At 52.4% G+C, this 14,693-nt stretch overlaps 1 protein-coding gene across 3 annotated transcripts in view; it reads right to left on the bottom strand.

The window, feature by feature from the left end:
* Nucleotides 1–14,693, bottom strand: part of ATP6V0A2 (ATPase H+ transporting V0 subunit a2) — an 85,731-nt gene that overhangs the window by 54,643 nt on the left and 16,395 nt on the right. For all 3 annotated transcript variants that reach the window (XM_029571285.1, XM_029571287.1, XM_029571286.1), the window contains exons 7-9: nt 9,634–9,716; nt 8,604–8,697; nt 7,869–8,081 (exon numbers count right to left, since the gene is read on the bottom strand). In XM_029571285.1, coding sequence (XP_029427145.1) covers nt 7,869–8,081; nt 8,604–8,697; nt 9,634–9,716 — 390 coding nt within the window. The remainder of the gene's footprint in view (nt 1–7,868; nt 8,082–8,603; nt 8,698–9,633; nt 9,717–14,693) is intronic.

The following is a 14,693-nucleotide window of genomic DNA, read 5'->3' as shown; positions in this document are numbered from 1 at the left end:
CAGGGGTATCCCACTCCCTGGTGAGAAGCTGCAGGAAAGACTCATGGATGGGAAATGCCCGAGGCCGGGGACGAAAGGCAGCGAGAACCGGGTCCCCCTTTCTGGCCGATGTGGTGACGGCGGGCGCCACCGGGAGCAGCGGATCCGGAGGAGGATCAAGATCCAGCTCCAAAAGGATCTGCTGTATCAGATCATTCAGTTCGTCCCGCTGGAAAATCCGGAGTGCCAGCGGGTCATCCCCCTCGGAAGGGAGCTCCGAGAGCGCAGGGTCCGCAGGATCCGGTGAGGGTGGCGAGATCGGTGCCGCCGCTCCCGTGGCAGGCCGAGGCCGCAGAAGAGGAGCTGGGGCCCCGGACACCGACCCAACCAGGTCAGGGGGCGTCCCAGGAGGGGCCACGGGCACCCGAGGAGTCTTTGCCGGCGGAGGGCGAGGGGCCAGGTCCCCGGGAGCCCCAATCCCTGAAGGTACGCACTATGCATGAGTAGAATAAACTCAGGTGAAAAACGAGGCAAGCTGGGAGGGGGGTCCGAGGAAGGAACCTCTGAGGGCCCAGGATCGGACAAGCCCCCCTCCGGGGATAAATTCGGAGGTGAGACCTCCTGAAAATCCCTCCGCTCGGGCACAGCCTCAACAGCAGCGAGGTGCCGCGAAAGCAAAATGGCCGCCGTTCCCGCCAACGGCGGCGAAGTGGCCGGCCCGCGCCGCCCCTGCCGGGGGGAGGGGAGAGAGGAAAAAGCGGCTGCCAGCTGCGAGGTGCCTTCCCCGCCCGGGAGGCACCTCGCGCAGATCCCCTCCCTTGAAATCCTTGACCCCGGCTCGCCGCAGGCCGCGCATCGAGACGGCCGCGGCATTCTCAAAACTCGTCGGGAGCGGGCAAAAAAGCCTCGGGGGGGGGGGGCCAGGGGCACTAAAGAGGTGCCGCGGGGGGGCCGGAGGGCCTGCACAACCCGCCAAAGGGATCCCTGCAGCGCCGAAGAGGACGCGAAAAATAGGCCGCAAAGCCGCGGGATCGCCTGCCCACACGTGGGAGCCGGCCCACCGGCAACCACGGGGCTCCAACAACCTGTGAAGAGAAAAAACCCTACAAGGAAAAATCAACACAGGGGAACAAAAAAACCAAACTTACACCAGAAACGGAGGAAGCAACAGAGGAGGAAGCAAGAGAGAAGGCAGAAAGACACGCCTCCAAACAAGAAACCTCCCTTTTTTTTTTTCAAAGAATTTAACTTGATTCAAATAGCTCAATAACAAGAAAACCTGAAAGGAAGAAAGAGAAGAAATAAAGAGAAATCCTGAAAAAGAATCCAATCAGCCTGGGGAGACCGTGGATCCCCCAACTCTCATCTGCTGGAGTCAGAAAGATACTGAGCTCCAGCAGAGGGAGCACTGGCTTATACTGGTGACGTCCCTCGAAGTCTGTTCTAACTCCATCTGCTGGACGGGGGACATAACCCACCGTCTGGACTGATCCTGGTACGTACAGGGAACGCCTCAAGCGTCCATGCTGGAAGGCTGACGGCACTTCCCCCCTTTTATGTTTCTAATTTATATTTTACTACTATTGATGTATTTTACTAATTTTATTGTATTATCAAATGTTGTGAACCGGTATGATGTTACCACGAATATTGGTATATAAATACATACATAAATAAACTCCTCTTTCCAGAACAATAGAATGACCCTAGGGTTATCCCTTTCCATCACCAGTGCTTCATCCGAGTCATCCCCCATCCTTGTTCATCCCTGGGTTGGTAACCAGATTGCCCACTGTGAGGTCTTTCTCTGGCTCTTCCGCTGGGTGACCTTCCATCACAAACGGGTCATCCAAATCCTGATCCTCTTCATCTTCCTCCCCTGAAGGATGTGCCAAACCCAGGTGACAAAGCAATGACCCTGACCCCCCCCCAACCGAGGCCATCTGGGATTTCTTCAAGGGACACTGCGGCTTTCCTCTCAAGGGCCGGTTTCCCCTCACTCCCCATCTAGGCTAAATAAGCCCTGTGAAGGAGCAACACAAAGTCTGTAGAGAACTCCTGTCTCTGCGAGGTCATCCACATCTGGTTCATCCCCAGCCTCCGAATCCTCTCCTGAGGGCAGCCCCACCAAGGAGAGAGAAGGAGGGGAACCTCTGGGCCCTGCCACTGCTGTTGACGCATGTGCATATAGGAAAATTAGTTTCTTACCTGATAATTTTCGTTCCTGTAGTACCAAGGATCAGTCCAGGACACCTGGGTTGTGACTCCGCACCAGTAGATGGAGACAGAGCAAGAGCTGTCGGGCTCACCCATATATGGTCACACTCCTGTCACAGCCCCTCAGTCTTACGTAATGTCAAAGTAGCAAAGGATAACACAAACCAAAAGAGGGATCCCTCCCCAACAGGGAGCAACGACAAAACCCCCAACTGGAACAAAACTCTCAATCGAGAAAGCAGAACAGAAAAACCGAAACACTGAAAACCTACGAGCGGACTCTCCATGTCCTCAGAGCAGCACGGGCGGGATCCTGGACTGATCCTTGGTACTACAGGAACGAAAATTATCAGGTAAGAAACTAATTTTCCTTTCCCTGTACGTACCAGGATCAGTCCAGGACACCTGGGATGTACCAGAGCTAACTTACCGAGGGTGGGAAGCAGAGAGTCCCGCACGGAGTACCCTCTCTCCAAAACCCCCAGCAGTGTTCTGAACATCTAGCCGGTAATGCCGCGTAAAAGTATGCAAGGACTTCCAAGTAGCCGCCCTGCAAATTTCTTGGGGCGACACCTGAGAAGATTCCGCCCAGGAAGCAGCGTGCGACCGGGTCGAATGCGCCTTGAGACCCTCAGGCACTGGCTTCCCTTGTACTATGTACGCGGAACCAATGGCCTCCTTGAGCCATCGGGCAATTGTCGTCCGGGAAGCCATGCCCCCACGCTTTGCGCCTGAGAACAGAACAAAAAGATGATCCGTTACACGGAACGGATTGGTGACTTCCAGATAGCGGAGAAGTGTCCTCCGAACATCCAACCTCCGCAAATCCCGCAGCCTTGACTGCGACGCACCCCGGACGCTGAAAACGGGAAGCTCAATGGACAGGTTCAAATGAAACGCCGAAACCACTTTGGGCAAGAAGGAGGGGACCGTTCGTAAGGAGACCCCGGAATCCGAGATCCTTAGGAACGGTTCCCTGCATGAGAGCGCCTGCAACTCGGAAACACGGCGCGCTGAGGCAATAGCGACAAGGAAGACCGTCTTCAACGTGAGATCCTTGAGGGCTGCCCTCTTCAAGGGCTCAAAAGGAGCCGAACACAATGCAGAGAATACCCAATTGAGGTTCCAGGACGGGCATGGAGGACGTAAGGGAGGACGGAGATGTTTGGCCCCCCTCAAAAAACGTGCAATGTCCGGGTGCAGTGTCAAGGAGCCCTTCCGCCCCTTGCCACGCAGACATCCAAGTGCTGCCACCTGGACCCGAAGGGAACTACACGAAAGACCTTTAGCCAAACCAGCCTGTAAAAACGACAGAATATCGGATACAGGAGCCGAGATAGGATCCACATTGCGCTCCGCACACCAGTCATCAAAGACTGCCCAGACATGAACGTAGGCCATAGAAGTAGACTGCTTTCTGGCCCGCAACAACGTGGCGACCACCGCATCCGAATAACCCTTCTTCTTCAAGCGCTGCCTCTCAAAAGCCATGCCGCGAGACAGAAGTGATCCGCATCCTCCAAACAAACGGGGCCTTGCCGAAGAAGCCCCGCCAACCTTTGAAGACGAAGGGGCGATGCCACCGACAACTGAATGAGATCTGCGAACCACGGGCGTCGTGGCCACTCTGGCGCCACCAAGATCACTTCGGCCGGAGGTAGCTCTATGCGACGAAGAACCTTGCCGATCAGCGGCCAAGGAGGGAACACATACAGCAGTACGTCCAGCGGCCAGGGTAGAACTAACGCGTCTACTCCTTCGGCCCCTCTCTCTCTCCGACGGCTGTAAACCTGGGCGCCTTTGCATTCTGCCATGTGGCCATGAGGTCCATGTGTGGCGTCCCCCACTGTTCGCAAATGAGGTGAAACACCTCCGGTGCCAATTCCCACTCTCCGGGATCCAGATGATGACGACTGAGGAAGTCTGCCTGAACATTGTCGACTCCGGCGATGTGAGACGCCGCTATGTTGCTGAGGTGGTGCTCCGCCCAGGCTAGCAGAAGCTGCGCCTTCTCCGCCACTAGTGGACTTCTCGTCCCCCCCTGACGGTTGATATAAGACACGGTGGTGGCATTGTCCGACAACACTCGAACCGCTTTTCCTCGCACAAGCGGCAGAAAAGACTGTAGTGCCAGGCGAACCGCCCTGGTCTCTAGGCGATTGATGGACCACTGAGTCTGAGCCAAGGGCCATTGGCCCTGCGCCGACTTGCCCAGGCAGACTGCTCCCCAGCCGGAGAGACTGGCGTCTGTGGTTACTACTGTCCACTTGGGCACTAACAGGGAGACTCCGCAAGTCAAGTGGTCCGCTTCTAGCCACCAGTGAAGACTGGCCCGCGCCTGGGCCGTGAGCGGGAGTGGCAGATGAAACTCTTCGGACACTGGCTTCTATCGGGAAAGCATCGCTGATTGCAACGGACGCAGATGAGCAAAGGCCCAGGGGACCAAAGCTAGCGTTGAAGCCATAGAACCCAAAACCGTCAGGTAATTGGATACCAGGGGAAGCCGAAGCGACAAGCGGCGCACCTGCCCCTGAAGCTTGAGGACCCTGTCCTTGGATAGAAAGACCTTGCCCCTCTTCGTGTCGAACAGGGCCCCCAAGTACTCCAGAGACTGGGTGGGTGTCAGATGACTCTTGCTGAGGTTGACAACCCAACCCAGGGACTGCAAGAGCGTGAGGACTCTGTTGACTGCTTGTCGACACTGGACCTCGGACTTGGCCCGAATCAACCAATCGTCCAGGTAGGGGTGTACTAGGAACCCCTCTCTTCGGAGGTGAGCCGCAACCACCACCAGCACCTTGGTGAATGTCCTGGGAGCCGTGGCCAGCCCGAAGGGAAGAGCCTTGAACTGATAATGCTTGCCCAGAATGCAGAACCTGAGGAACCGGTGGTAAGACGGCTGGATGCCGATATGATGGTACGCTTCCGTGAGGTCCAAGGACTCCAGGAATTCGCCGGGGTGCACAGAGGCAATCACCGACCGGATCCTCTCCAATTTGAAGCGGGGAATGCGAAGGCATCTGTTTACCCCCTTGAGATCTAGAATCGGCCGTGAAGTACCGTCCTTCTTCGGCACGATGAAATAAATGGAATCCTTGCAAAAATCTAACACGTAACCGTGATTTATCACGTTGAGGACCCACTGATCTGAAGTTATCTTGGCCCATTCCTTGACAAACAACTGCAGCTGAGCTCCCACGTTTGGAACGACCGACTGAAGCTGAAGCGAGGGATGGACCGGCCGCATCTCATTGGGAGGCCTTGGAGGTCGAGCCCCCCGGGGTTCCACCCTGACGGCCGAACCGCTTCCCCCGAAAGGACTGAGTCCATGAGGACGACCGTGAGGAACCGGAACGATTGGAAGGACCTGCGGACCTCTGGGGACGTGACCTCCTGCTACCACGGAAACGAGCTCGGTTGGAGAAGGAGGATCGGGCTCTGACCCTATCCTCAGGCAACCTGAAAGCTCTGTTCTCGCCAAGAGACAACATCAAATCGTCCAACTCCTTGCCAAACAATAATTTCCCTTTAAACAGCAGCGCCCCAAGATGCTCTCTCTCCGAAGCCTTGGACGAGCCATCCGCGGCCCAATTCCGGAGCCAGAGAAGCCGACGGGCCGACACTGCCGAGACCATGGACCTGGCCGAAGTACGAAGGAGGTCATGTAGGGCATCGGCACTATACGCTATTGCAGCCTCCAGCCGATCTGCTTGTTTGGCCTCCTGCATTAGCCTGGAGGACCTGAGCCCATCTCAAACTGGCCCGCATTGCGAAGTTACTGCAGATGGCTGCCCGGACCCCCAATGCTGAAACTTCGAAGATTTTCTTCAGCTGCACCTCCAGCTTTCTGTCCTGTATATCCTTGAGGGCCGTAGCTCCTGTAACCGGAATCGACCTCTTTGTCACGGCGGACACCGCAGCATCCACCTTCGGTAGTCGGAGAAGTTCCAGCGCATCCTCAGGCAACGGGTAGAGCCTGTCCATAGCTTTACTGACCTTTAGGCCCAACTCCGGAGTGTCCCACTCCCGGAACTAGATATCCGAAGCCGTAAACAGACAGGGGAAAGCTACTGCTGGACCCGTGAGACCCAGCAGTACCGGATCCATGTTCGCTGCCTGCCGGGGTACCACCGGCAGCGCTTCAACCCCCAGTTCCTGGAGGATAGCTGGAATAAGCGGGGTTAGTTCCTCTCTGCGGAACAACCGCACCACCGTTGGGTCATCACCCTCGACGGCCGGCGTACCTTTCCCCGCTCCCGGTTGAGAAGGACTCCCATCCGTCGCATCGCCGGCCCCCCCCAGGGGCTCTGCGGCCAGGTCATCTTCCTCATGGGAGGTAGAATCAGAGTCCGTGTCCTGCGGCATTCCTCGCACAGGGCGCTTCCGCCGCGTTGCGTCGCTCTCAGAGACCGCCGAAGATCTCCTCTTCCGGGATCCAGCTGAACTGCTGGATCCCTTCACTTTCCTTGGCCTCCTTTTGCTCCGTTTATACTTTAAAATTTTGCGCAAAAGTAGCGCAAAATCGGATGAGCAGGAGGACCCAGAGCCTGCAGTTTCCTCTTCAGGCCCGGACCCCTCTTGGGACCGGGCCTCTCCAGGGGCTTTCCCCGAGGGACGTCGTTGTGGCGAAAGCGCGGAAGGCAAGCCGCCATTTGCGACTGCCACCCGCGTGGCTTCCCTGACTGTGGCCAAAATGGCCGCCGTTCCCGCGCTAAGCGGGAACGGGTCCCCCGGGCCGTCAGCAGCAGCGGAATCGCGAGGCGGCGAACGCGGCGCCCGGGATCGGCCCTCCTGAGAGACCCCCGACGAACCTTCGCCCCCGGTGGCACAAGACGCACAGACGCTGTCCCGGGAGAGACGAGAAAGCGCCGAGCAGCACGCGCGGCAGACGGATCCCCTCAGCATGCGGCCCCGATGGGAGGAAGGCCCCTTTAAAATGAAATCGAAAAACGGCGCGGGCGGCAACGAAGACGGCCCCCCCCTGAAGAAACGGGGAGCCGGCGCGAAGGAGAAGCCGCGGCACAAACAAAAACAGTCAAACACTTTTTTTTTTTTTTGTAAAGAAAAACCGCCGCTGTCCACGGTCCTGTTGCAGCAGGGGTGAGTGAACCGGGCTCCCCGGTGTCACCCCCGACGCTGCTACTTCCCTAGGCGGGTCCTCGACCCTAGCAGCGGCCTCAACCAGGGGGGGATAGTCCCCTCAGAACCTTCCAAACCCCCCTGGGAGGCAGGACCAGCGGGGATGTATCCTCTCAAGAGGAAAAATTCCTAACTTTTTTTTTTTTTTTTTTTTTTTTTTAAATACCAATCAAATTCCAATTAAAGAAAAGAACCTGAACCTTAACAACCAAAAGGAAAACCCCAGGGAACAGCCAAAACCCCCAGGGACCAGGGCTGTGACCAAACCTGCACCATCTACTGGAGACAGAGTAAGACTGAGGGGCTGTGACAGGAGTGTGACCATATATGGGTGAGCCCGACAGCTCTTGCTCGGTCTCCATCTACTGGTGCGGAGTCACAACCCAGGTGTCCTGGACTGATCCTGGTACGTACAGGGAAACTGAAATTTTCAACCACAGATGAATAGTAAATAGACTTCAAGCTCCTGCACTTACAGGAAAACATGAAATAGCACACAAGAAAACAAAGGCATACTACAGAACTGGACTTACCGAACCCTCTTCAAGGGCTTGCCTCACGCCTTGCAAATCAGCAACGGGACACCAGACTTCTGCAATCAGACACTTATTGGTGACATCGAAGCTGCAAAAGTTCAGGATGTGGTAAATGGCCTTCATCTTCTTTACCTGAATAACCCAGCTGTGAATGGATTCGGATGCCTTGCACAGCACCTGTCTCAGATAATCTTCAGTCCTGTACAGCACCTTGCACGAAAGAACACAACCACCGCAATTAAAACACTGCAGACATCGGCAAAGTGCAGACTCCAGGCCTCCCAAGATTAGGATAAGGGTCCATTTCCCTAAATCTCCCTTTCATGGAACACTTTGGAAGGAAGCAAACTTATCGCACAAAGAATTTGGCTAAAATTAACAGAACTCCCATTCTGAAGACAATTCTTTGTGGCTTCCAGGTTCAGTACATGGTAAGAATTCTTGCAGCACAACCCACAAAACTATAACCAGGGTCTCAGGATACTACATTCCTCAAACTATGCATTTTTCAAGGAGCGATGAGCCTTTTCACAGGTTAAAGCCCCCAGTGATCGATCCCAACTCCCATCTTCAGCTGCATAAGGTGTTTTGCACCTTCCTCCAAATTGGGACATCTAGTGATAGGTGTGAGCAATCAGCTCACGATAGTGTTTAGGGCAGTAGGCATTATCACATAATTAAATGTTTTAGCACATAAGATAGTGTGACCAGCCCCAGCTGTGGTGCACTCACTGTATGCAGATCTTGAATGCGAGTGTTCAGTCCCTGCAGCACTTCCTGACGTTCTTCGATGGAATTTGGGTAGGGATAGACGTGACAGTGATAACTGGAGAAGGCAAGAATGGACATATGACTCGCTGATAATGGTGAAAAAAGTACAGCTGAGTGAAAATTAAACAACCAGAACTTGCCCCCATGCCACTGTATAGAGTTTACAAACTGCATGCAAAATATTTATTCAGACTATATGGTGACTGCAGGAGAAGAACCGTTAACATCACGAGAAATGCATGAGTTTGTTCTATCAACCACTGGGTTAATTTATATGCCACTTTGTTTCCTCCCTTATGTGTATTTGTACAGTGCTGCATATGTCTAGTAGCAGTATAAATAAGTAACAGTATTCACTCAGAAACACAGAACAAAATGCAATACTTTCTTTTGGAAAGAGCCCCACTCTGAAAATGACCAGATATCTGGTCATTTTCAGAGTGCAGAATGTCAAGGTCCTCGCCAAACTCCTGTAATCCTTACAAGTCTGACCCCATTCCGTCCCGTATCTTTGTCCACAAGGCACTGCAGGAACTAAGGGAAACCAGAACACGCAGCCAAATGTGAGAGCGGTTGGCCCAGTGGCCACAGTGATGGGCTGAGAAGCAGGAGACCAGAATTCAAATGCAGGTTCTTCTGCTAGCACTTTGGGTGTACTTTACTAAGGCATTTTTTTTCCATTCCGTGTCCACGGGTGGGTGGGTGGAGAAAAAAAGCTTAGTAAATCAGGTCTTAAATCTCCTAGTGCCTCATTTAGATTGTAAGCTCACCATGGAAAGGGCTGTATGTAATTTGTTCTACGTGTCCTGGGCTACTATATAAAAAGTCAAAATAAAATAAATTAATGACTTAGTGATACTATCTTTTTAACCTCAAAACGAAAGCATAATTTTATCAACATACAACATCATGTGATGCATTACGCAAGCCGCTTAGAACTGAGTTATAGGTGGCATACAAGTGCCATAAATAAAGAGGTCCTGCTGCTTACCAATCGCATATCTTCTTAACTTTCTGTCCAATGTGTTCACCCCAATAGGATATCAAAAATACAAACCATTTTGTGATTTCACCCTAAAGAAAAAGAAGAAATAAATCTAAGCAAATACTTTATACAAAATGGATAAGATTTTATCAGCTTTCCCAAGACAATGTATAATATTTTCTTATTTATTCCAATTTCTTAGACGCTCACTTCCAAAAGGAATTCTGAGCAACTTAAAAACCAATATTTCAACTACAAATCAACCCAAGGGGCTAACCACAGCCTGGTAAACTTCTTTAGGTTATATATACACACATATCCTGACCGTTTGCCCCAGTAAGCATGCCAGAACATGGACTTGCAATAATGGTCTTGAGAACATTAAGGGGCTGGGTTTCTGGACTGATCTTGGTACTTCAGGAACAAAAATTAACAGATAAGAACCAATTTTCCTTTCCTGTTCATACCCCAAATCAGTCCAGACAAGTGGGATGTACCAAAGCACCCTTACACTGAGCGAGCCTATGAAAGACCCCCCCCCCCCCTCGCAACACACTTGTGCCAAAGGTCAGCTCTTGTGGAGCCTGAACATCTAAACAGTAATGGCAAGATAAAGTGTGAAGAGAAGACCACATCACCGCTCTACAATACTCCTGCGGCAATACCAACTGACACTCAGTCCACAACGCTGCCTGCGCACGCAGCCCCTCTGGAATTCTCCCCTTACAAAAGGTAGACCGAAACAATAGCTTCCTTCAGACAACGCACTATTGTGCCCTTGGAGGCCTTGCATCATTTCTGGCACCTCCAAGCAATACAAACAAATGATCCGGCTGCCGAAAACTGTTTCTCACCTTTGCCTCCGGCGACTCAGCAGACCAATTCGGGAAGGCAGGAGTTCCTCAGTCTGATTCAGGTGAAACAAAGATACCACCTTAGATAGGAACAAGACACCCCCTCGTCTGAAATTTTCATAAATGGTTCCCTATAGAACAAAGCCGCAGCTCCGAGATCCTTCCGAACGAGCAAATCGCCACCAAAAATACCACCTTCAGCGTGAGGTCCTTTAACGATGCTTTCCTCAACAGCTCAAAACCGGAGGCCCTCAAAGCACCCACAAGACCAAGTTTAAACTCCACGCCAGACCCAATCTATGCACTGGCAGCCACAGAGGCTCAACCCCATTCAAAAACCTCACAACATCCAGATGTGAGGCCAACAAACTTTTCCCTATACATCTGAGACACCCTAAGGCTGCCACAAGGAATTGTAAATTAAGCCCTTGAAAATCACTGGCTCAGAGTATCTTTTTTGTTGCAAGTGTTTGCTCTCAAAATTCAAGTCTCAAGACAAAAGCGATCCATGCAATCCGAGAAAATAGGACCTTGCTTTAACAGACCCTGCAAATGAGCCAATCTCAGGGACCCATTAATTGCGTGCTGAACCAAATCCACAAAATACAGACAACACAGCCTCTCTGGCACCACCAGTACCATCTGGCCCAGATGCTTCTTGACGTGTCTAAACACTCGACCTATTAATGGTCACGGAGGGAACATGTACAGCAGGATCCTTGTCAGCCATGGAAGAACCCAAGTGTCTATGCCCTTGGCTGCGACCTATCATCTATGGCTGAAGAAACTTGTTGCTTTGGCGTTGCTCCTTGACACCATCAAATCCAGACAGAGGCTGCCCCAACGAGATTGGATAAGGTCGAAAGCCTCCTTCGACAGCTCCTGTTCTCCTGGATCCAACTGTTGCCTGCTGAGTTTGCCGCTTCATATGTTGTGGGAGTGGACAGTGTACAAGCGGATTATCCCCTACAAATGTGGCTCCGCCCAAGCAAAAAGGTCCTCGGCTCCTTGGGTAACCACGAGACTCCAATCCCCCTTGCCAATTGATATAAGCCACTGCTGTCGCATTTTCAAAAAACACTCTGACCATTTGACCTCGGACTTGTGGAAGGAATTCCACCAATGTCTTGCACACTGTTCTCGTTTCCAAGTGATTGATAGACCAGGATGCTTCAACTGGCGACCACAGTCCTTGTGCTAGCTGTTCTTGACAGATTGCCCCCAACCCTTGAGGCTGGCATCTGTGATCCCTATAACACAATCCAGAACCTCCAGGCCCATCCCTTTCTCCAAACTGGGCCGACAAAGCCACCACAAGAGACTGGACCTGGAAGTACCCTGCAGCGGTAAAAGCCGATGAAACTCCTCCAACAACAGATTCCAGCGCGACAGCAATGCCCCTTGTAGAGGGCGCATATGGGCAAAAGCCCATGGCCAAATTCACCGCAAATGTCATTGAACCCAGAACCTGTAGATAATCCCAAGCCCTGGGCACTGGCATCAGCAAAATCCACACCTCCTGGGTTTGAAACTTCCCACTCCTCTGTCGAGCTGAGTGTCGAACTTTGACCCCAAGTATTCCAGCATCTGGGTAGGGCTCGGGTGACTCTTCGCAAATTCACCACATATCCATCACCGTGCACACAGACTGCCGGTATACCTACTCCGATTTACCCTGGATAAGAAGGTCGTCCAAATAAGTATGAACTAGGATCCCCTCCCACCATCACCACCATCACCTTTGTGAACATGCAAGGTACAGTCACCAAACCAAACGGGAGGGCTCGAACCTGGAAAAGTTACCCCAGAACCATAACATGAAGAAACTTTGATGTTCGTTCTGAATGGGTATGTGCAGATAGGCTTCCATCAAGTCCAGCAGGCCCGAAAAACTCCATTCGACGAACTGCCACTATCACTATAAGCAACATTTCCATACGGAAAAACGGGGACTCACCGAATCACATTTCACCTTTTGCAGATTGAGTTTGGGATGAAAGGGCTCCTTCCTTTTTTGGCACAACACAGTAAATCGAGTACCTCCTGCGACCATGCTCCCTGGCCACCACCAGCACTATCATGCCAGCAACTGAAGGTGACACAGCATGTCCCGAATTACCGCTTGCTTGCCTCGGACACTGCAATGAGACACCACAATAGCTCCTGTTGTGGGGCGAAAAAATTCTAAAGCATAGCCGTCCCTTATTACCCTCTAGGACCCACTGGTCTGAGGTAATCCTGGTCCACTCTTCATAAAAATGTGATAGATGGCCTTCCCCCGCCATCTCAAGAGTGGACAAGCTTGGCTTCATTGTGAACCTTTACCACAGCCGGCACCCTGGTCGAAGCCCTCTCTGGGAAGTCTACGGGTGCCTCGAAAGGACTGCTGCCTACCAGACCCCTGGTTCTCCCCAAAGACAGTGCAGAACCCTTAATGGGATGAAAAACACCGCACCTCCTGAAACCAAGAGCGAGGTGGAAAGACTTCCTGACTGACTGTCATCTTATCCTCCAGCAGCTTATTTCCTTTAGAGTCCCCCAAAACCCTCATGAATTGTTTCAGGTCCTCTCCGAACAACAATTTTCCTTCCTTTAAAGGGAAGATTACAGAGCTGAGACTTGGACCACCTATCAGCTGAGCAATTCCGCAACCACAGCAGATGATGCACCGAGACGGCCGCAGTCATATTCCTGGCCGAAGTCCAGCTCAAGTCATAAAGCGCATCAGCCTCATAGGCAATCCCGGCCTCCACCTGAGCTGCCTGGCTATTAACACTGAAGACTTCCTCTGAGACTTCTGGACACAGCATAAACAGGTCCTCTGGATCAGACTTCCATAGATCGCCGCTCGCAGGCTCAGTGCCGAGACTTCAACCATCCTCTCCCGATGAATCTCTAATGGTCCTGCGGCATCAAAGGATGCTGCCAAACCCCCAACCGGAATGGTCTTCTTGTTAGTGACTGCCGAGACCGAAGCTTCCACCTTCATCAATACCAGCAGCTGCAGGATATTCTCTGTGAGGGGATACAACTTTGCTACGGCACTAGCTACATTGGGGCTCGCCTCTGGGAATTCCCATTCCTGGTTCACCAGCTTCTTGATCCTTTTAAGGAGAGGAAAGGCTTTCAGTGGGCCCCAGAGTTCAATCAACAATGGATACACCCCTTCACTGTCCAACTCCTCCTGGACCACCCTAATATCCAGTTCCTTACGAACATGGGAAATAAAGGGCCTCAATTCCTTAACAGATGAACCACCCGTGGGTCATCTCCCTCCGTTATTGGGACCTCTTCTGGATCAGCCATGTTCTTATCCCCGTTCTAACTGACATCTGCAGTGAGATCTGTTGGGTCATCCACATCTACCCCCGGACCAAACCCAAGACCATCTTCTGGGTCATCCAAGTCCAAATCATCTGAGCCACCAGGACCTTTAGGATGGTCTAGGTCAAGCTGGCAAAGGAGATCCCCTGACCAAGGAGCTTTTCGACCTTTGAGCAGCAGGATGAGACAGCTGATAGAAGTGCCCTTTTAAACCCAGTGATTTTCCTGGTTAAAAAAGCCTTATGCATAAACAAGTCAAATTCTGAGGAAAACACCACGTCATCTTCTCCCCTGTCTGGCCTAGAGCTTGCATCTACTCTGCGCCCCCCCCCCCCCCCCCCCCATGGGATTGCTGGAGACAACGGGAGAGTGGAGCCTGTCACCTTCTGAGTTATAGCCCTTCTCCTGCCTAATATGATGTTTAGCCTCCCAGTATTGATCCTGACAGGGCCTTGGGAATTTGTGGCTTTCCTACCAGACTTGTTTCCACCCCCCCACGGAGGGCCCCTCCCCCCCAGAAACGAATCGTGGCATAGCGCCGCTGCATTCAGCTGTCCCCGAGCTAGGCTGCCAGCCAGACAAGCTTTCCCGTGCTGGAAAACCGCTGTCGGTGCCAATTTGTCTCCACGTGTCTGGGCCTGCTGCAGAGGAACAGAAGCCAGATGATAGCGGTGTCAGGAGAGGAGGGGAAGTGGCCCAATGCAGCCTCCGCCTCCCTGACCAGCCCGAAGCCACGAACAGAGGAGCTATACTGCTTCCTTCCCCAGCCCAGGCCTGCCCCGGTGATCAAACCAGGAACAACCTGAGCATTTACTGCTGAAAGAAAAAGGTTACACTTTTTTTTTTTTTTTTTTTTTTTAAAGAAACAGCAGCCACAGCAAAGGAAGA

Source organism: Rhinatrema bivittatum, chromosome 11 (assembly GCF_901001135.1).
Source record: "Rhinatrema bivittatum chromosome 11, aRhiBiv1.1, whole genome shotgun sequence".
Classification (NCBI taxonomy): Eukaryota; Metazoa; Chordata; class Amphibia; order Gymnophiona; family Rhinatrematidae; genus Rhinatrema; species Rhinatrema bivittatum.
This window is presented reverse-complemented; position numbering and strand designations above follow the sequence as displayed.